The sequence below is a fragment of the Odontesthes bonariensis genome, chromosome 1 (assembly GCF_027942865.1).
Source record: "Odontesthes bonariensis isolate fOdoBon6 chromosome 1, fOdoBon6.hap1, whole genome shotgun sequence".
In the NCBI taxonomy this organism is placed as follows: Eukaryota; Metazoa; Chordata; class Actinopteri; order Atheriniformes; family Atherinopsidae; genus Odontesthes; species Odontesthes bonariensis.
This window is the reverse complement of record NC_134506.1, coordinates 4,710,750-4,733,012: the sequence shown is the minus strand read 5'-3', so window position 1 is coordinate 4,733,012 and position 22,263 is coordinate 4,710,750. Positions and strand designations below refer to the sequence as shown.

Here is a 22,263-nt window from a genome sequence, read left to right as displayed (position 1 = left end):
GAGCTGTTGGAATAACCAATAAATAATCAAAACATAGTCTATCCATGCACAGCATATTGACAACTTGTCTACAGCGTATATGTTCTTACTCTCTTTCACTCTTCTGTGGTGAGACTGTGAGTATTTCGGGTTGGCTTCAAGACGCGCCTGTAACACAGCACACAGGTCCGTCACGCAGCTAAAAAAAACAGCAAGAGGAATGAATAAAATGACCAGTGCTTAAAAGTATCAGTGCCAGCCGTGGTAAAAGTCAGCGCCGCTCACCCTCGATAGTGTCCCCGTCTACCTCTCTGAAGTTCGGACTGTTTGACACCGCCTCCTTCAAGCGACTCGTTACATCCATATTGTGAGGTGACAGTAGCCTATAAAAACAATAGTCCTATGGTTAATAAAAAAAAACTGCATTGACGTAACGTAACATCGGGTCCAACTCAACTAGATATTGGGAGAACATTCACTTAATCTTACCCTTGACCTGGATTATAATGCCACGGTGAGTTATGCAGGCGGCGAACTGCTTCCTATAAATTGAAAACACGAAATTCATTTTTTTAAATAAAGCAACTCACACTGGTTTTCACGTGATTGACACAATTAAGTTGAGTTTAGCCTAAAGCCACAGTCAATAACCTACTCTTACCGCGATTTTCGGATTCTGTATCCGCCTTCTCTTGGGGGTGCGCTCTTCAACTTCTCTGGAATGTAACTCCAGTCTGTTCTCGACGGCCATCTTGCCTCCAACCTAGCGAATCTCTGGTCGATTCCCTCCAGAACCCTCTCCACGACCGTATCCACAGTGCTGGCCACCATACGAGACATCCCGGTCATAGCATTCAACAGGACTTTCATTTTATCTGCCTGTAAGCAAGTGAGTAAGTAAGTCTAATATACAGCACATTTAAAATCAGCGAGAACTGTCCCAAGTGCTGTACAGTGTCAACAAGACTAAAATTAAACAATCAAATGGTCATGTGCAAGTAGAAAAAAACACACAAACCTGTAGACCCGCAGAGAGTTGCTGGGGAGTTGAAAGCAAGTCGTCTTCCAGCCATTGTATTCCGCAAACCAGGGCAGTTTTCACAGTACGGGACTCTGTCTGCCTTTCTGCCGCCAGATCTGCTCCTTAAACTTTTTGTTTACACTGCACGACACAATCTTTCTCATACGTGATTGAACGAGAGCTTATGCGAGCCGTTAAGCTCCACCAATCATATGCGTACACGTCATTACACGGAATACTCGCGAGACAACCTCCCGTCCTTTTGCTATTTAATGTTGTCTGACCACAGCTGGCAATTTGCACTGTTTTGACACAAAAATGGACTCTGCAAGGACAAAGAAAAGACCTCGGCGATATTGTGACCATTGTGACACCGAATTAAGCCATACACAATAAAACACTGAGCGCACTACTGCACATTATGTATACAGGCCAGATTTCTATATTTTTATTTCTATATTTCTATTTTATTTAAGAAACCTTTTAGAATATTGCTGTTGCATGCTTATTTTATCTTTATCTTATCTTTATTATTATACATTTGGACATCCAGTGCGGGCAACAAAGAAAAGAATTTCATTGTTCAGGGAAACACGTTTCTAACTGCACATATGACAATAAACCTTTGAATCCTTGAATCCTTGAATTTTGCCCACAAAAAGCGGTATTACAAAAGAGGTGTTTGGGAGAAAAAAAACAGATATGCATCACCTGTCACCAGCAGACAGCGTGCACCTCTTCTTTTTCAAGACAACACAGCAACAAACTTGGCTGGAGTTGGAGGTGATAGTGATGAACGTGTAGAAACAGGCCTGCCCACCCCCCACCTCACCTCACCCCACCCCACTTGAAAATGACTGTGGCAGCTCCTGACCTGATCACTTGCATTTACATATTAAAGGCTCTCCTAAGTAGGGGAGGGGAGGGGGGCATGGAGGAGCAGTTGCCAGGTCAATTTGCGACAACTTGGGCCAAGTTTTCACTTTTACCACCGCAAATGCAGGGGCTTAACGTATGCGGACATGTAAGGGGCCACATACATCCACAAATCCCTCTTTTCATGCAGTTTTTGCCGGCGCATCTGGGCTCAAGCCCGCCAGAACTTCATCAGGGCTTCCCAGAGCCATAACAAGTTCGCTGACAGAAGGAGAAGAGCGGCTCCAGCGTATCAAGCCGGCCAACGGGTGTGGTTGTCTACAAAACACTTGCCTCTTAAGGTAGAGTCCCGTAAGTTGGCCCCTCGTTTTGTGGGTCCATTCCCTGTGTCCAAAGTCATTAACCCTGTTTGTGTGAGACTCAACCTCCCCAGGTCCCTTCGAGTAAACCCCTCCTTCCATGTCAGTGAGGTTCTGCCTGTCAAGACCAGCCCATTGGTCCCTCCTACCAGACCCCCTCCTCCCGCCCGGATCATTGGTGGGGGCCCGGTTTACACCGTTCGCAAACTTCTGGCGGTTCGCCCCAGGGGGAAAGGTTTTCAGTATCTTGTGGACTGGGAGGGTTACGGCCCAGAAGAGAGGTCTTGGGTTCCTGCTCGGCACATCATGGACCCTGACCTCATTCGGGACTTCCATCGTGACCACCCCGAGGGTCCTGGGCCTTCAGGGGCCGGCCGTTGAGGGGGGGGTACTGTCAGGGTCTGTGTTATCTGTTCATGGTTTATTTTGATAGTCTTGTCTGCTTCCTGTTTTATTTTTCCTTCACTTCCTGTTGTGCGTCATTTTAGGTTTCTTGACTCCCGTTGTGTCTGATTGCCCATTGTTTTCACCTGTGTTCTGTTTATTTATACCTTTGCTCCCCAGTGTGTCTTTGTCAGATTGTCTGTGCATTTTGCTAGCTTTCCGGCGTTCTACTTCTCGAGATATTGATTGCATTTCTGGTTATTCCGACTCCTTGCCCGTTTTTCTGGATTACCCCTTTGCCTAGCGATTTTGTACCTTTGCCTTACTGACTGCCTTCCCGTGTACCGACTTGGAATAAACTCCTTTTACGTCTACTTCGTCTGCCTCTGGTCTGCTCTGTGGGTCCACTGTCTGTCAGGTCGTGACAGGGATAGCTTAAAAGAGTTCTCGCAAACCTGCTCTTCATAGGCCTTCCCGAGATCCTCCTCCCAATATTTCAGGACATTCCCAACACCATGACTATCACACCCTTGTAAGACATTATAGAATCTCGAAATAAAACCTTTGTTTAAGGTAAACTTGATAAGGAATTTTTCTATAGGTTCTGGATTGGTACAGGGGTCCTTCGACTCCCTAATACCAGATGTTACAAAGTGGCGAATTTGGAGGTAGGCATAAAAATCTTTGGATGAGAGGCCAAATTTAGTTTGAAGTTGGGCAAAAGCCATCATCATGTTATTACTGTCAAATAAATCAGCTATTATTTTGATACCTTTTTTGTGCCAGTTTCCAAATACTGCTGAATTCACCCCCGGACGGAAGCTTTTATTATTGATGATTGGTGTGATATAGTTAAGAGAATCCTTCCTACCAATATAATTATTCATCTTGCAAACTTTTCACTGTATTATGTAGAATGGGATTATCCTCTCTCTTCAAACGGTATTTCTTTATACTCGTGAGCTCACCCAATAAATTAAAGGGACTACATGCCCACCTTTCAAAAGGATCTGGTCCCTAACATAATTGTGAAGCCAATCATTAATAACTCTGCCATGACATGCTCAGTTATAATGTCTAATGTTAGGAAAGGACAAACCGCCTCCAGCCCACGAAAGCTGCAAAGTTCAATGGGGCGCGGCTCTGCTGCTGACCCTGTGTCTCACCTGTCTGTGTGTTCTCGGCGTTTTTATGTATTTAGTCCGTTTTTGTTGTTTTTTAGTGCGCTTGAGTGTGTAAGTGAATGTCCCGAAGTCCTCTCATATACAGATCTTATCGCAAGGATGTACTTTTCCGCCCTATATATCGCTATATTAACTCTCCTGACATCTCTACCTGAGGCAAACGCGGCCAACAATGGGCCTAATAACCACGGGATTGCCCTTCCCTGCATCGTTTATTCCAGGGATTTTCTTCTCTCTTGTCGGCCGATTGCAAGACATTTGAGTGCTGGATATATTCCATACGGATTACAAACATTGAGGATTAATAAACCAAAGAAGAAACGCGGATCCAGAAAAGGTGTTCGGAATCGTTTGAGGAGACGCGGAAGTTGGCACCCCTTGCCAGTGGTAACCCTTTCAAATGTAAGATCGATTAACAACAAGTTGGATGAGATAACACTTCGTATTAAATACGAGGAGGACTTTCGATGTAGCAACCTCATTTGTTTTACGGAAACATGGCTGAGGCCGGACTGTCATTTTAGCATTGACGGCTACACTAGGCCTATTCTAAGATCCGACAGAGATAAGACCATGTCTCAAAAATCTATTGGAGGTGGACTTTGTATACTTGTGGATAATAAGTGGGCGACGCAGTTCACTATTTTAGAAAAGATTTGCACAAGAGACTATTAGATCTTAATGGTATCATTCAGACCTTTTTACCTGCCCAGAGAATTTGGGCAGCAAAATACAGACAGTTAATGAAGCGCGAAATGCCTACCATAAAATTCGTCAAAGTTTGGAATGGGGAGACAGAGGATAAATTAAAATGCTGTTTTGAAACAACATGCTGGGACACTTTCTTCGACTCATGTGAAAACCCTCATGAGTTAACAGATTGCATCACATCGTACATACAGTTCTGTGAGGCAGCTTTCATAAGGGGGGATGTAGAAAAAGTGAGAGAAATAAGGAGGGAGTTCAGAGGAAAGCTGCAAAAAGCAAAGACTGATTTTAAAAATAAAGTTGAGGAGCAATTTTGCACAAATAACCCTAAGCAAGCATGGGAAGGGCTTAACAGAATGATGGGTAGAGAACGCAAGGAACCAGTGGACACTTTTATGGACCTCCCCTTTTTAAACAATCTCAATAGCTTTTATGGAAGGTTTGATTCTCCTGGCAACAAAGCCAAAAGCAATGCTGTTTTAACCAACACTCCTCAAACCACCACAATCCACCTGTCAGTGGAGGAAGTCAGACATTGCCTCTCAAAAACAAATCCACATAAAGCGCCTGGACCTGATGGCCTCCATGGAAGGGCACTGAAGGCATGCGCGAATGAACTAGCACCAGTTTTTACTTATTTATTTCAACTTTTACTGTCCACCTGTACTGTTCCGAATATGTGGAAGTCGTCAGTCATCAAACCACTCCCAAAGAAGCCGGGGTCAAAAGAACTTAATGACTTTCGCCCGGTTGCCTTGACCCCCATTCTGGCAAAATGCATGGAGAGGGTTGTAATCAAACACCTTACTGCATCCTTGAACCAACACCTGGATCCCATGCAGTTTGCATATAAGCCTCATAGAGGGACTGAAGATGCCACCCTCATTCTGACTAATATGCTCACCAAACACCTACAAAATGCCAAGGCTTATGCACAGATTTTATTCATTGATTTTACTGCAGCTTTTAACACAATGCAAATCCACATATTACTCCAAAGGCTCCTAGACCTAGGGGCTGATGGAGGATTGGTGCACTGGATCAAGGACTTTTTAACTGACCGCCCACAGCGAGTATGCACCAGAGACTTAGTCTCAGATGAACTGGTCCTCAACACGGGGGCACCACAAGGATGCTGTCTGTCCCCTTTGTTGTTCTCTGTGTATTCAAATGAAATGTCACTGCACCACAATGATTTTAATTTAGTGAAATATGCTGATGATATGGCTCTAGTGGGACTCTTTTATCAGGATGACAGCATATCTGACTATGTGGATCATGTTTTTAAACTAGAGCAGTGGTGTAAGACTAGCTAACTTTTACTTAATGTATCTAAAACCAAGGAGCTAATTCTTAACCATACTGGTGTTCCTTCACCACTTTTAATGTCTTTAATGAAATTGTCAACTGTTTTATGTATTTAGGCACATATATTGATTGCAAGCTTAACTTCACAGATAATGTTGATGCCATATGTAAAAAGGCCAATCAAAGGTTGTTTTTAATCAGGAAACTGAAAGGCTTTGGAGTAAGCTGCAACATCTTGGAGAGGACTTATGTAAGCCTAATAGAGTGTCCTTACCTAAAACATATCTGTTTGGTATGGCCACCTCACCCTACTGAAAAAGAACAGGCTGTCCAGAGTGGTGAAAATGGCAGGAAAGATTATAGGACAACCCCAAAAACCACTGGAAAATCTATACAGGACTGCAGTTGACAGGAAAACTATGAACATTTTCAATTCAATTCAATTCATTTTTATTTATATAGCGCACAAATACAACAAATATCATCTCAAGGCACTTAGATAGTAAGTCCAATTCAAGCCAATTGGAATTCAATTAATTAATAATAATCATAATTCATAAAATAATCCAATTCGTTCATATAGAGCCAATTCAAAAACAATTTCCTAGCTGAGAAAACCAACAGATTGCACTGAAAACTTTTTGTTTTTCGGTCCAATCTCCCGGCCTGAGCGTGCCTGAGGCGACTGTGGAGAGAAACGACTCCCTTTTAACAGGAAGAAACCTCTGGCTGAACCAGACTCAGGAAGGGTGGCCATCCGCCTCCACCAGCTGGGGTTTGAGAAGACAGAAAGGGGGGGAGGGGGGGAGGGCCGCAGCGGCGGCGGCACTGTAACACCATTCAAAGGATATCTGTTGGAACAGGGAAACACGAGTTAATGACCACAATAATATCACATATATAAAGAGAGTAAAGTGAGGAAAGGTGTGACAGATGAGGCCCCCCAGCAGTCTAGGCCTATAGCAGCTTAACTATGGGATGTTTCAGGATTACCTGAGCCATCCCTATTCAAGGTAAACACAAGAAACTTGTGCTAACGAAAAAATAAATAATAAAATAAAGGACCAGACTCAGTGAGTAATTCCCTATACTCCCTATATAGATCTGCTCCTCACACCACAACAACCATCTTTTTACAGCCACAAGCTACCTCAGCCTCTCACCAACTGCACACCAGTCACAGCGGGGTGGGGATGCAAACCCTGGTTCGGGTAGGGGGAGAAATAAAAGAGGTAAGATAAGCGGGAATGGGATTCAAACCCTGGTTCGGGTAGGGGGTAATGAAAGTATAGAGGGTGCCAGAGGTGGAGGCAGAACAAGACACACTAGCAGACACACTATCAGATTCAACAGACCTAACTATTAGCTTTATAAAAAAGGAAAGTTTTAAGCCTGGTCTTAAAAGTGGAAAGGGTGTCTGCTTCCCGGACATTTACTGGCAGCTTATTCCACAATAGAGGGGTCTGATAACTGAAAGCTCTGCTTCCCATTCTACTTTTAGAAACTCTGGGAACCTCAAGTAAACCTGCAGTTTGGGAACGAAGTGCTCTGTTAGGAAAATATCTTAAAATGAGATCTTTAAGATATGATGGAGCTCGGTCATTAAGAGCTTTATATGTAAGGAGAAGAATCTTAAATTCTATTCTGAATTTCACAGGGAGCCAATGAAGAGAAGCTAAAACTGGAGAAATATGATCTCTCCTGTTAGTTCTCATCAAAACTCTGGCTGCAGCATTTTGGATCAACTGAAGGCTTTTCAGAGAATATATGGGACAGCCCAATAATAAAGAATTACAGTAGTCCAATCTTGAAGTAACAAATGCATGAATTAGTTTTTCTGCATCACTCTGAGACAAGATGTTCCTGATTTTAACAATATTACAAAGGTGAAAGAAGGCAGTCTTAGAAACCTGTTTCATATGCGAGTCAAATGATAAGTTCTGGTCAAAAATAACTCCAAGGTTCCTCACTGTAGAACTAGAAGCCAAGGAAATACCATCTAGAGTAACTATATAGCTAGACAATTTCTCCCTGAAACGCTCAGGTCCAAAGATAACGACTTCAGTTTTGTCTGAATTTAGAAGCAGACAGTTCTGAGTCATCCAGGTCTTTATGTCTTTAAGACATGCTTGTAGTCTGACCAACCTATTGGGTTCATCTGGTTTTATAGATAAGTACAGCTGAGTATCATCAGCATAGCAATGGAAATTTATGCCATGCTGTCTAATAATGTTACCTAATGGAAGCATGTATAAAGTGAAAAGAATCGGTCCAAGCACAGAACTCTGGGGAACTCCATGACTTACTCTGGTGTGTGAGGAAGATTCTTCATTTACAGGAACAAACTGAAATCTATCAGATACATATGACGTAAACCAGCCTAATGCAGTTCCTTTAATCCCAATAACATGTTCAAGTCTGTGTAATAAGATACTGTGAGCGACCGTATCAAATGCAGCACTGAGATCCAACAGGACAAGCACAGACACAAGTCTGCTATCAGAGACTAAGAGGAGATCATTGGTAACTTTCAGCAGTGCAGTTTCTGTGCTATGATGCACTCTGAATCCTGACTGAGAATCTTCAAACAGATCATTTCTGTGTAAGTGATCACAAAGCTGAGCTGCAACTATTTTTTCAAGAACTTTAGACATAAAAGGGAGATTGGATATAGGTCTATAATGAGCCAACACTTCTGAATCAAGAGTAGGTTTTTTAAGTAAAGGTTTAATTACAGCAACCTTAAAAGTCTGAGGTACATATCCTGTCAACAAAGACAGATTGATCAAATCCAATATGGAAGTGTCAATTAATGGGAAAACCTCCTTGAACAGTCTGGTTGGGATTGGGTCTAAAACACAAGTTGATGGTTTAGAAGAGACTATTGCTGTTGTTAGTTCAGAGAGATCAACTGGGCAGAAGCCGTCTAAATACAAATCAGGTTCTAAAGATACTTCTAAAGCTGCTGTACTTGATGATACATCACTGATAATAGTGGGAAGGACTCCATCAATCTTCTCTCTGATAGAAACAATTTTATTAATAAAGAAGCTCATGAAATCATCACTGCTGAGAGTTAAAGGAATAACTGGCTCAGCAGAGCTCGGACTCTTAGTCAGACTGGCTACAGTGCTGAAAAGAAACCTGGGATTATTCTTATTCTCTTCTATCAATGATGAATAATAAGCAGTTCTAGCTTTACGAAGGGCTTTCTTATACATTGTTAAACTATCTTTCCAGACTAACTGAGACTCTTCTAAATTAGAGGAACGCCACTGTCTCTCCAGCTTTCTTGCAGTCTGCTTTAAAGCACGCAGCTGTGAATTATACCAAGGAGCCAACCTGTACGCATTGAAACTATAGTGCTGTCAACAAGAGAGTCAAGTGCTGCTGGAGTAAAGTTTAGGTAGTCGTCCTCTGTCATATCTGCACATGGCAGTGAAGAAAAGGATGATGGAATTAATTCTTTAAATCTGGTTACAGCATCCTCTGATAGACATCTTCTATACGTAAATTTCTTCTCAGAAACTGTATAGTCAAGTAATGTAAACTCAAAGGTTATCAGAAAATGGTCAGATAAGACAGGGTTATGAGGGAACACTGTTAACTGTTCACTCTCAATGCCATAAGTCAGCACAAGATCAAGGGTGTGATTAAGGCAGTGAGTCGGTCTGTGAACACTCTGAGAAAATCCAATAGAGTCCAATATAGAATTAAAGTTCATATTCAGGCTGTCATTTTCAACATCTACATGAATATTAAAGTCACCCACTACAATGACTTTATCTGTACTCAGCACTAACTGGGATAAAAACTCTGAGAATTCAGACAGAAACTCAGAATAAGGGCCAGGTGGACGATACACAACAACAAACACAAGAGGTTTCTGTGATTTCCACTTTGCGTGGGAAAAACTGAGAATCAGATATTCAAAAGAGCTCAAACTAATCTTGGGTCTGGGACTGATGAGTAACCCTGATCTGAAAATAGCTGCCACTCCTCCTCCCCTGCCTGTGGTTCGAGGAACGTGAACATTTAAACAGTCAGAGGGAGTTGCTTCATTAATGCTAACATGATCCTCCTGCTGCAGCCAGGTTTCTGTAAGACAAAATATATCAATATGATGATCACAAATCAACTCATTCACTAACAGAGACTTCGAAAGGAGAGATCTGATATTCAGCAAACCACATTTAATAGTTTGATGTTTTTGTTCAGTTAAAGTTTTTGTTTTAATAATTTCTTTTTGCACAAGAGGATTTGCTCCTTTTGTGTTAATTGATTGGGTGGGTAGCAGCAGTTGGGAAGCTGCAGAGAAGTGTGTAAGACTACAACTCTGCATCCTGGTCTGAGCCCTGGGTCTTCATGTTTTAGGGTGGCAAATAAATTCATCCATATTTCTAGAAATGAGAGCTGCTCCTTCCAAAGTGGGATGGATGCCGTCTCTCCTCATCAGACCAGGTTTTCTCCAGAAAGATTGCCAATTATCTATGTAGCCCACGTTGTTTGCTGGACACCATCTAGACAACCAGCGATTGTAGGACGACATTCGGCTAAACATGTCATCACTGGTCAGATTTGGCAGGGGTCCAGAGAAAACTACGGAGTCTGACATTGTTTTGGCAAAATTACACACCGATGCAACATTAATTTTAGTGACCTCCGATTGGCGTAACCGGGTGTCATTAACACCGACGTGATTAACTATTTTACCATATTTACGTTTATCCTTAGCCAGCAGTTTTAAATAGGATTCTATGTCGCCCGCTCTGGCCCCTGGAATGCATTTGACTATGGCCACTGGTGTCTCTAATGCCACGTTTCTGACTATAGAGCTGCCAATTACCAGGGTTTTGTCCTCAGCGGGTGTGTCGCTGAGTGGGGAAAATCTGTTTGAAGCGTGGACAGGTCGATGGTGAACAACGGGCTTGACTTTAGAGCTATGCCTCTTCCTGACAGTCACCCAGCCACGTTGTAATCCTGGCTGCTCAGGTTCTGCTAGGGGGAGGCTAATTGAGCTAGCTACGCTAGGTGGCTCCACACTGGCAAAAGGGACCTGGCTCGCTATCGGTTGATTTTCAACAGTGCAGAGCCGAGCTTCCAATTCAGATAACCTCGCCTCCAAAACTACAAAAAGACTACATTTGTTACATGTACCATTATCGCTAAAGGAGGCAGAGGAGTAACTAAACATCTGACACACGGAGCAGGTGAAAGCAGGAGAAGGAGGAAGAGAACCAGTAGCCATGCTACGCTAGAGAACCAGACACACCGTTAAAAAGTGACAATAAAGATCTGTAGGAGTGTGTTAGAACAGAACGGTAAGCTATAGAGTTTAACTATGCAAAATTGTGTAAGTTATAGATCAAAATAAAGTGATTATCAGTACTCCAAGCGGAGCAAGAAATTCCACAGTGCACAAGCAAGGTAACAGGAAGTGATGCAACACGTCTTACCCTTGCCCTCAGGGAGGCGCTACAGATCACTCATTGCAAGGAAAAACATCTACAAACACTCTTTTATACCAAATGCAATTTCCAAAGTCAACAAGAAATGGAAAAGCTAGAGGTGTATAGGTCTGGAACTACTGCCTGACTTGTATATGATGTGTATGCTGGGAGGGGTGGTTGGAGGGGGGTGTGGATGCAACGATCTGTATATGTGTTTTTGTCTATTTGTGTTTTTATTCAGTGAGACCAAAGGCAATTTTCATGCTGACATGACAATAAAGTCTATTCTATTCTATTCTAGTCTCATATTCAGCCTCGGTTTTCCCCCTGCCATATAAATTTAGAAAAGTCCCTTTTGATCTCTTTCATTACCCCCTACCCGAACCAGGGTTTGAATCCCATTCCCGCCTATCTTACCTCTCTTATTTCTCCCCCTACCCGAACCAGGGTTTGCATCCCCACCCCGCTGTTACTGGTGTGCAGTTGGTGAGAGTGAGTTGTATGGCTTTGTTTTTGCTGGTATTTTTAATGAATATAGGACTGTTTAGGTGAATTTGTCTGCTGTATCTGCCAGTGTGTCTTGTCCTGCCTCCACCTCTGGCACCTTCTATACTTTCATTACCCCCTACCCGAACCAGGGTTTGAATCCCATTCCCGCTTATCTTACCTCTTTTATTTCTCCCCCTACCCGAACCAGGGTTTGCATCCCCACCCCGCTGTGACTGGTGTGCAGTTGGTGAGAGGCTGCGGTAGCTTGTGGCTGTAAAAGATGGTTGTTGTGGTGTGAGGAGCAGATCTATATAGGGAGTATAGGGAATTACTCACTGAGTCTGGTCCTTTATTTATTTATTTTTTCGTTAGCACAAGTTTCTTGTGTTTACCTTGAATAGGGATGGCTCAGGTAATCCTGAAACATCCCATAGTTAAGCTGCTATAGGCCTAGACTGCTGGGGGGCCTCATCTGTCACACCTTTCCTCACTTTACTCTCTTTATATATGTGATATTATTGTGGTCATTAACTCGTGTTTCCCTGTTCCAACAGATATCCTTTGAATGGTGTTACAGTCTCGCCGCCGCTGCGGCCCTCCCCCCCTCCGCCCTCCCCCCCTTTCTGTCTTCTCAAACCCCAGCTGGTGGAGGCGGATGGCCACCCTTCCTGAGTCTGGTTCTGCCAGAGGTTTCTTCCTGTTAAAAGGGAGTCGTTTCTCTCCACAGTCGCCTCAGGCACGCTCAGGCCGGGAGATTGGACCGAAAAACAAAAAGTTTTCAGTGCAATCTGTTGGTTTTCTTAGCTAGGAAATTGTTTTTGAATTGGCTCTATATGAACGAATTGGATTATTTTATGAATTATGATTATTATTAATTGAATTCCAATTGGCTTGAATTGGACTTACTATCTAAGTGCCTTGAGATGACATTTGTTGTATTTGGCGCTATATAAATAAAAATTAATTGAATTGAATTGAGTATTTCTAGTGTAAGGTAGAGGATGTTTGTTTTTTATGTGTATTCATTTGACGATTGCCTATGGTGCCCAACGAATGAATGAGTATGTATGTATACACACTGCTTGAAGATCATTCAAGCTGTTGACCTAACAAATCTTCCAATCATGTACTACAAGCTTTGTATCATTGAAGAGGAATAAAGACACTATACAGCTGTTAAGATTTTTATGTAACATCTTTATCAAATCTGTAATAAAATATTTCACAAGGCCAAAACAATGTAAGAAAATATCTTTGATTTTTTTGCTTTTTTGGCTTCACAGCATAACTTTGTTATGACCATAGCATCAAGGTTCAAGGTGCAATGTTTTTTAAATTGCCAATTGTGCATGAACCGCAGTCAAGACATGCATTTCTTGTTCAGGGATCTCTCTGAGTTAGCAGTCTAGAAAAATAGAAATACTATAATAAAATTTGAAGAATATAAAAAACACTGTACAAGAAGGTAGTTGTATATACACAAGTTTTAATATTTTGAATGGTATCAACCTAAAGCAAAACAAAATGAGCTAAAAGCCCTGAAAGAGGAGTGTTTTGCAGAGCTTCTGTCTCATGCTCCCTTTTATGCAGGTCAAGAGAGGTCAGTTTGCCAATGTGGTGGAGCCTTATTTTCAGAAACACAGACACAAACAATGACAACAAGTTGGAATAATGGTTGTTGATGCCAAACTTTGTCTCCTCAATGTCTTCCCCAAGCTGAAAAACATCCTCCGTTCCAATCTCCTCCCGGGGTCTGGGGTCTGGGTACTAAAGTATAATCCGTTTTTCTGTCAAAACGAAAAAACGAAAAACGGAAGTAGCTGTCCTTTGTCCGTTTTTTCGTTTTAAACCAAAAACGAAAAAACGGATTAAAACGGATTTTGTTGATTTCATAAAAAAACGAAAAAACAAAAAACAAAATCAAATAACGGACCAAATTTGGTTTTTGGAAATTACTTTTTTCATTTTTCGTTTCTTACATTCGAACGTGACGGCAGGCAGACCAGAAGCGGAAGTAACGCCAAAATAAAATTAGCCTGCTTGTTTAATATCAAACATATTTTCCGCTTTTTATACACCCATTGTAGGTAGTAGGCTGCATTTATTTTAGTTAAGTGAAAATACAACAGCTGGTTGTTTGGGAGAGTGTGATAGCCTATTTAAAATTATAATACGCTACAAAAAAGTGATCACAGGCAAATATGACAAAAGATGAGGCTAGCCTTTCATTTCTAAAAGCTGAACATTGCACATCTACAAACCTTAAACAAAATAAACGAGAGCAACAACCGTCTTTTTTTTTTCTTCTTAAACAATGTTTTATATTGTTTTCATATAATTTGTTGATGGCAATTATAGAATGCGAGTGCGTGTGTTATAATGAAAGCTAGGCTGGGTGTGTCTATGAATATAGACAACAGTGAGGTTTTTTTTTTGTTGTTTTTTTAAATGTGTTTAATTTTTTCAATAAGCAGACATACAAAAGACAAGACTAGACAGAATAATAAAACGACGACAACAACAACAAGCTGCGAACAACAACAGAAAAATCAAAAACCCAAATGGAAGGATCAGTTCCAGATAGATGTGACAGGTACATTATACAGTATAAAATGAGCTAGAGATACAGCGGGAGCTGAAAAAGAAGAGAGACACCTCCCCATGTCCTGTGCTGTGCCATCCTCTCTTTATCTGAAATCCAGCACTGTAGAATATTTTTCCTGGCGCAGAATGACATAACATTATACAGCTTCTTCTGGTACTTATCAGTCACATGCTCACTGGGAAGGCCCAGAAGGAGAGAGACCGGGTCGAGATAGAGGTCCTTTTTCACAATCTTTTGCATTTCAAATAAGACATTACTCCAATAATTTTGAATTTTAACACAGGACCAGAAACAGTGAGTAAGATCACCAATTTCTGTCTTACATTTAAGACAGAGTGGAGAGACATCCTTCCTGTACTTGGAGAGACGGCTTGGACTAACATGTGCTCTATGCAGCATCTTAAATTGCATCGCTCTTGTCCGGTTACAAACAGTTATTTTTCTTGCATTATCCCAGATGTCCTCCCACATCTCCTCATTAATCACAACACCCAGTTCCCTCTGTGAGGGTTTCTTTTAGGTGCTGTACAAGCAAATCATAGCGTCTCTGTACAACGACAAAGACCTTTAGGTAACACTTCACAATACTGTCTGCGTATTAGAGTGTACATCCCGTTCACTTATTTCTTACTTTGCCTGGACTTCCAGTGTAGCCTAACTCCTGGCCAATTCCCATCTTCTCCAGTCTTACAGCATAACTTGCAGCCACTTACCATGTAATACGCAAAACTACCCTAACTTCTGAATCAGTGTATTGAATGAAGCACTGTAGCCTACACTATAAACAAATATGCTTTGCTCTTTGCTCATGGCAGTTGTGTATATACACGTCAGAGCGCAAGCTTCACCCTTATTCCAGGGATTTATTATGTTTTGTCTTACAGCCTTGTATGATTCGGAATAAGAATATGTTGAGAAATGAACAAAACAAAGTGTCCCTGACATAAAATAACAGAGTTCCGCTGATTTTTCTTATTCACGTTCAAGTTCATGTTGTTCCTTCTGTTATAAACTGTTTCATTTAGTTTTAAGATTTTGTTGTGAGCAGGTCATTTTTCTTAGTCAAATCAGGGAAGTCAGTTTCAGTTGACAAATGCTCTTTTTAGTCACAAGTCAAGTGAAAAAGGTTGTTGTGATACTACTACTGCTTTGATTACCCCCTGAAGCCTCTTCTTGTCTGCCTCAGTGAGGGTCCCAGCGGGCTCTCAATACAACAGTAGTAGAAGGTCTTCAGCAGTTTGTTGTCTAGATTGTTCAATCTGGACAATGTGGTGGTCCTCCTCACTGTTGGGCCCATGTCAGGATTGCTGGAGATTACAGTAAAACACACCCTGACATAGACTACAGTTAAGAGTGAACATGTCAGACCCTGTAATGTGACCTTGCATTTTGCTCATTTGAAAACAGCCAAAAGGCTGCAGGTGTGCGGACAAAGTGGAGTACCATTTTAATGGTTTGAATGTGTTAAAACAAAACAACTCATGTCTGTGTGGCATGTGTTTAACTAATAGAACTAGCACTTGAACCCAAACGCTCAACTCAGGAACCAAAGTAGTACCCACTAAACAAAATAGTACAAACAACAACAAACACTTTTATTCAAAACACAATCTCAACAGAACTATATAACACGCACACACACTGGTAGCAATTCAAACATTCCCTTTCTTAACAATAAATAACTTAACTAACTAACAAAATAAACACTAAAAGAACCATTAACAATTATGAACCGAAAAAATAAATAAATTAATTAATCACTATCACTAATCCAGTGTCTCTTCTTTTTCAGCTCTCGCTGTATCTCTAGCTCATTTTATACTGTATAATGTACCTGTCACATCTATTTGGAACTGATCCTTCCATTTGGGTTTTTTATTTTTCTGTTGTTGTTCCCAGCTTGTTGTTGTTGTCGTCGTTTTATTATTCTGTCTAGTCTTGTCTTTTGTATGTCTGCTTATTGAAAAAATTAAACACTTTTTAAAAAAACAACAAAAAAACTCATTGCCATCAACAAATTATATGAAAACAATATAAAACATCGTTTAAGAAGAAGAAAAAAGACGGTTGTTGCTCTCGTTTATTTTGTTTAAGGTTTGTAGATGTGCAATGTTCAGCTGTCAGAAATGAAAGGCTAGCCTCATCTTTTGTCATATTTGGCTGTGATCACTTTTTTGTAGCGTATTATAATTTTAAATAGGCTATCACGTTCTCCCAAACAACCAGCTGTTGTATTTTCACTTAACTAAAATAAATGCAGCCTACTACCTACAATGGGTGTATAAAAAGTGGAAAATATGTTTGATATTAAATTAGCACGCTAATTTTATTTTGGCGTTACTTCCGCTTCCGGTCTGCCTGCCGTCACGTTCGAATGTAAGAAACGAAAAATGAAAAAAGTTTCAAAAAACAAATTTGGTCCGTTATTTGATTTTGTTTTTTCGTTTTTTTGTTATGAAATCAACAAAATCCGTTTTAATCCGTTTTTTCGTTTTTGGTTTAAAACGAAAAATGGAAAAAGGACAGCTACTTCCGTTTTTCGTTTTTTCGTTTTGAAAGAAAAACGGATTATACTTTAGTACCCCAGACCCAGTTCAATCTGACTGCTGACAAAGTGGAGGACAGACTAAAAAATTTGAGATATTGACACAGATTTCCAGATCAGATTAAATCACCAATCAAGAAAGTTATTCATAGCTGTAGCTATTTTTAAGTTTGTAATGTTGATGTCTTTCCCTGTTCCTTTGAATTCAATGAAAGGTTTGGTCAAAATTTTAAATTCTAATAGAGATTATTCCGTACTGTGGGGATGCTTTTCCAAGTGGTTTGGCTGCTGTTTCACAGCAAACAAATAAATACTGTGTGTGGAAGCAAATACCACTCAGCAGACACAAGACTTTACATTTCACATTGTTACACTTGCATTACCTTTCCATATTATTCCGTACATACTGTGCATGGGTGAATGATTTTGATGACAGATAACTAAAACAAATTTGCAGTAAGTAGAAGTAATCTAAATGAGTTAATTTACAGATCATTTTTAAATTTTCCACTTCTTTTTAAAACTCTTCACCTATCTTGTTTTCAGACCCATAAAGAAATGAATATGAATGCAAATGAATTCATGCAAACGTTTTTTATTTTTTTTTGCAATTTTACTTTCAGACATCATTGAACTTCTTATACTTTTGGAGTCTGTAGCCAAAACTGCCACCTGCCCCAAAGTGTCATCTCCTTCCCATTGTAGGCACGTTGTGATGTCATCAGGGTGGCTGTTCAGAAGTCACAGGTGCAATTTCTGCAGAGTAAATACATGTCAATGGGGGCAACCTTTTAATAAGAATATTATAAAAAAAGGAAACTGACAGATGCTCACTGCCTCGCTATACCAGCGCTGTTCAGGAATCATTCCACTTAAGAGAAAATCCCTTTTATTCTGAAAAGGAAAGGCTGGTGAAGTTCAGCTAAAGCCTTTTTGATGCTCAAAAAGACAATTAGACGAATCGGATGAGCCTCTTTTGTCACTCAGCTTTGCTCTTGCTGTTACTATTTTGGCTGATAGATGGTAGTCATCCAGACTGTGTTTCTTGGTGAGCTCCTCTGGAATGATTGCAACTCAAAGTTTTAAACTTAAAAGACTTTAGAGGATTTGATCTTAATCTGGTTAAGTGGGGTTGTTAAACCTTCATAATAGCTCTGCATGAATATTAAAGTAGATTTTTGCACATATTTAGGACAGATTGATTTAGCACCATCACTGACACCTGATGTGGCATCAGGAAGGGTCTATCTAAGCCAGCATAGAGACAGAGAGGCTTGTTTAATTCTTGTATTCCTCTTTTCCCCCCACATAGTTTGTATAACAGTGATTTGCTTTGCTGTTAGTGTATTGTAGCATATTTTTTAGGTGTGTGTTCTATAAAATATTTGTAAGTAAAGTTTTTGTTGTTTATACTTACAGCACTTGTAGAGTCTGTTCAGCCTGTCAATATCATTTCTGCTCATCTGGGTGGCTTGGCCAAAGGATACATTGCTGTTAGGGATGGGTTCCATAGTGGGGCGGTTGTTCTTGGAGAAGGCATACCTAAAGCATTGCAGATACCAAACAATGCAAGATGAGCTGAGGTTTGATTACATGCATGGAAACTAATTCCAGGGATTTCATTCTTTGATGTTTCAATGCAGATCCATGTTGGTTGCATCCTGACGCTCCCTAGTTTGACCTTTCGGAAGAATCCAACTGTTTCACAAAGTGGCATTGTTTGTTAATTTCCTGATTAACACTTTGGTGCAGGACGGTTATGTATTGACTGTAGAAGTAAACCCTGGAGTCCTTTATGTCCACCACTGAGTTCTGAACCAGTCGTACCTCTTGTAAGGCCTTCTGAGAATAGCAGGTTGTTAAACTTGTGTGAAAGACAATGCGAGACCCAACCAAGAAGTTTTCTTTACCTTGCATATTGCATGACAGAGTTGTAGTCATAAGGAGTTCCCTGGTTCAGAGTGGCAATCTTATTGAAGTTGTGCTTCATGTCTGCAGAGAAAAGAGAAGTTTTTACCAGAAAGATAGATTATGGCAGCAAGTATGGTGTAAAAGCCATTCCAAGCAAACAGTTCCATATCAAACACCAACATACTGCAATCAAGGGGAGATCGGGCAACATGCAAGGTTGCTTTTTGATGACAAACTACTGCATTTTTAAAACAGTCATGTAAATGTTTTGCTTGATTACATGGGCTTCAGCCAGTCAACATAATCCATTGTTTTTTTTCACTTCTTTTTCTTCTATGTTTAGCCTAATTTCTTCTATTTAGCCTAATTTGCCAACCACAATTTCCCCCACTGTGTATCATTTTAACTCAATCAGACAGTAGTTGCCTATAGAAAACATATATGTTGTGAAAGTATATAACCATCAATGATGTTTTCCCAATGCACTCTGATGTGGTTGTCCCTGTCAGAGCGGGTCTGCTCGTGGTTAAATCCGAGGGCGTGGAGCAGCTCATGCTGAACGGTGCCGTGGTACAGACAGCCTTGTCGGCTCAGAGACACGGTCTGACTGCCACCCCGACGACCCACAAATGAGTAGCAGCTATGAACACAGATAAAATCAGCAATATTTAGAAAACTCCTAAAATATGCATGAACATTTTTCTATGGTGTGTACTACCTCTAGTCTAATGTCAACTTGAATGGGCTGTACGGCCCCATGGAAATCTACTGCATAGAAGATTTATAGCAGAAGGATGACAATATGGATAAGATGTGAATATTTAGAACCATGAATGTACATAACACTTTACAATCTATTTAGACCATTGTGTTGTGCTTCTGATTATACACGGCATTCTGTCAAATGTGCTCTATTTAAAAAAAAAAAAAAACTAAACTACACACCAAGAAATTAAAGAAACTCAGATCTTTACCCGCTCCTGGACTCAATGCTCAACCATTCATGATCGCCACTGTTGTAGGGTCTGAAACGGATGCAGGAAATTGAGGAGAAAGACTGCAGTCCACGAACGATGATGTCTCTCTCACGGGTGGCTGTCACAGATTACAATGTGTCAAGTTTTATGAGATCAGTGACAAATCTATTGAAGAACCTTTTTATTTTATTTCTATGATCTAACTTTGACTCGTTTTACACATCTCGTCACTGATCAGCCATAGAATTAAATCCACTGACAGTTAACAGTGCTGGGAAAACTGACATCCTGTGATGTCATGAAATGGCTGTTAGTGTGACACTACCAAACAAAACTTTTCCCCAACCAGCCACACCTTCCTTTATGGCAATGGCACTCTCCTCCAGTAGAAACATCCACTGGTAGAGCAGCTGTAAACTCTACAAAAAACTTTTTGGAAGGGCTCAAAGAACATGATGGAGTCTGGGTGTGTCCTATTGGACTCCAAGCTCTCCACATCTGATAAAATCTGATGGCATCTCAGTGAAGCAATGCCAACACACAAAGAGTTCACCCCTTGACTTAAAGGGCCTAGAGGACCTATTGCTATGATCCTGGTACCAGACACGCTAATGTCCCCCAGATATTCAATTACCATACCCTGATTGGCCTGAGCTCATTATCAGGCAGGCAGTCCTAATGTGATGGCTGACTGCTGCAGCAACCAGTTACAGTATAAAAAGAATCTTCATAAAGGTCCAGAGATTTTGATTAAAATAATTTATTTTAGGATACATACTTGTGGGTTAGATTTAATAAGCAATAATTACGATATTCAATTTTTTTCTCACAAATCACAAAATTTAGATTTGATCTATTTATGAAAAAGTTTTTTATCTGTTGGTTCTGGAAGTTCAATTTGATTTTGTACAATTTGACACATCACACACCAGTCATGTATTTAACAAAATAAAATATTATTTTCCCTGATATTTAATGTGTAAAAGTCCATGAACGTAAGCTTTGAGTATCAAATTTTTATGTGGCAGTGTTCTGTTTCACAGATTATCCAACAATGAACACTGGATACTTACAGTAGTGGTTTTGAATGTAGTAAGGAATGTAAACTTTCCCATCAGCATTTTTCAACCACAGGCAGCCTCTAGAAGTGCAAGGGTCAGCATTTCTGTCTGCTTCAGAATCGATGGCGATGTCACCACCGATCAGGGCTGGTTCATCAAAGTCAGGGGCTGCAAGATCAGCCCAGTTTTAAGGGGTAGTTGGAAATACATAGGGGATTAGAAATTGTTTTATGATATTAAGTAGTGAATCAGAATTTGTGTGAATGTGAATTTCAACAAAAGCTTTTCTTTTTATCAAGCAGAAAAGGTCGGAATATCAGTCAATCAAATCAAGTTCTCCTGGAGAATCTATGATAGCATCATTCTCACAGTAAAATTATCATCGTTGCTGGAATAAATTTGGTGACTGAATTGAAACTGGTGTCTAAAAGAAAAGACAAATATGTCTGCTCTACAAAACTTACTGCGTTCTCTGTTGGCTCTCTCCAGCAGCTCACCCACAGAGAGTTCCTTAGTTGTGTCCTCCTCAATGGCAGCAACATCTGTGAAGCGCATTGTACATAAGATTGCATGAAATAAACACATCATCGGTTTTTGCATGTGGGCTCAGTGTAATCATACATTAAGTTATATCTAAAGATCTAATGACACAAAAGGGGGTATTTAGAAAATATTTATATTAATTCTCCTTTATTAATGTTCAAATTGTGATTAAATATTTAAAGCTCAGTAACGAGTACATTTAAATTCTATCTTACCTTCCTGTACGCAGTCCCAGCAACATAGAAAAAAAGAACAATAGTTACTCAAAGACAAAGTTCATATCACCTCTGCTCAACTTGAAATTCTAAAACTTTATGAAATTTCAATCTTTCAGAAAAATGTTTTTATCTGTTTAGATCATGTATTTATTGTACCATAGGAAATGAGTAATGATATGAACAATGCACTGAAAAATATTTCAAATAATTAAATAAAATCTATTGTTTTAGAAATATTTTGTTGTCACAGTTAAAGTAAATGTCATGTAGTTTTATTTTCAGTGTTTTGGCTTCTTCATTGCAAGTATTCAGTTGCCTATGCAGCGCTCTACTTGTCAGTATATCAGACTGTACATTTTTACCTCAGCCCAGGAAGAGGACACCAGCAGCAGAGCCAGAAAAGACCAAGACAAAACCAACATGGTTGCAATACACCTGCCTAGATGCAGAAAATGTGTCTTTCTGTCATCGAGTGAGCCTTTTTATACGGTTCCAACTCTCCAAGGACCAATCAGCAAATGTCAAAAAGTGCAAACACAACAGCACACTTTATCATTGTAAACAGAAATTTCTGAGTAACCGTGTGTTTAAACAGGTGACTTTGTGCAGGTTTATCAGGAGGAGGGCTCAAGATTACGGCACTAA

At 40.3% G+C, this 22,263-nt stretch overlaps 1 protein-coding gene across 1 annotated transcript; it reads right to left on the bottom strand.

Moving 5' to 3' along the window:
* Positions 1 to 18,269: 18,269 nt before the first annotated feature.
* Positions 18,270 to 22,040, bottom strand: LOC142383085 (hatching enzyme 1.2-like). Its single transcript, XM_075469175.1, has 8 exons — positions 21,981 to 22,040; positions 21,616 to 21,619; positions 21,322 to 21,399; positions 20,870 to 21,025; positions 19,794 to 19,914; positions 19,281 to 19,459; positions 18,819 to 18,900; positions 18,270 to 18,450 (listed from the first exon to the last, which is right to left on the bottom strand). The coding sequence occupies exons 1-8, from the start codon at positions 22,038 to 22,040 to the stop codon at positions 18,270 to 18,272; spliced, it is 861 nt and encodes a 286-aa protein (XP_075325290.1).
* Positions 22,041 to 22,263: the final 223 nt, after the last annotated feature.

Coding starts and splice junctions, on each gene's coding strand:
- LOC142383085 (XM_075469175.1), bottom strand. CDS start 22,040: ATGTTGGTTTTGTCTTGGTCTTTTCTGGCTCTGCTGCTGGTGTCCTCT. Junction 21,026..21,321: donor GAGAGCCAACAGAGAACGCA/GTAAGTTTTGTA, acceptor CTGATCTTGCAG/CCCCTGACTTTGATGAACCA. Junction 19,460..19,793: donor AGCATTGAGTCCAGGAGCGG/GTAAAGATCTGA, acceptor CTGTGTTCATAG/CTGCTACTCATTTGTGGGTC.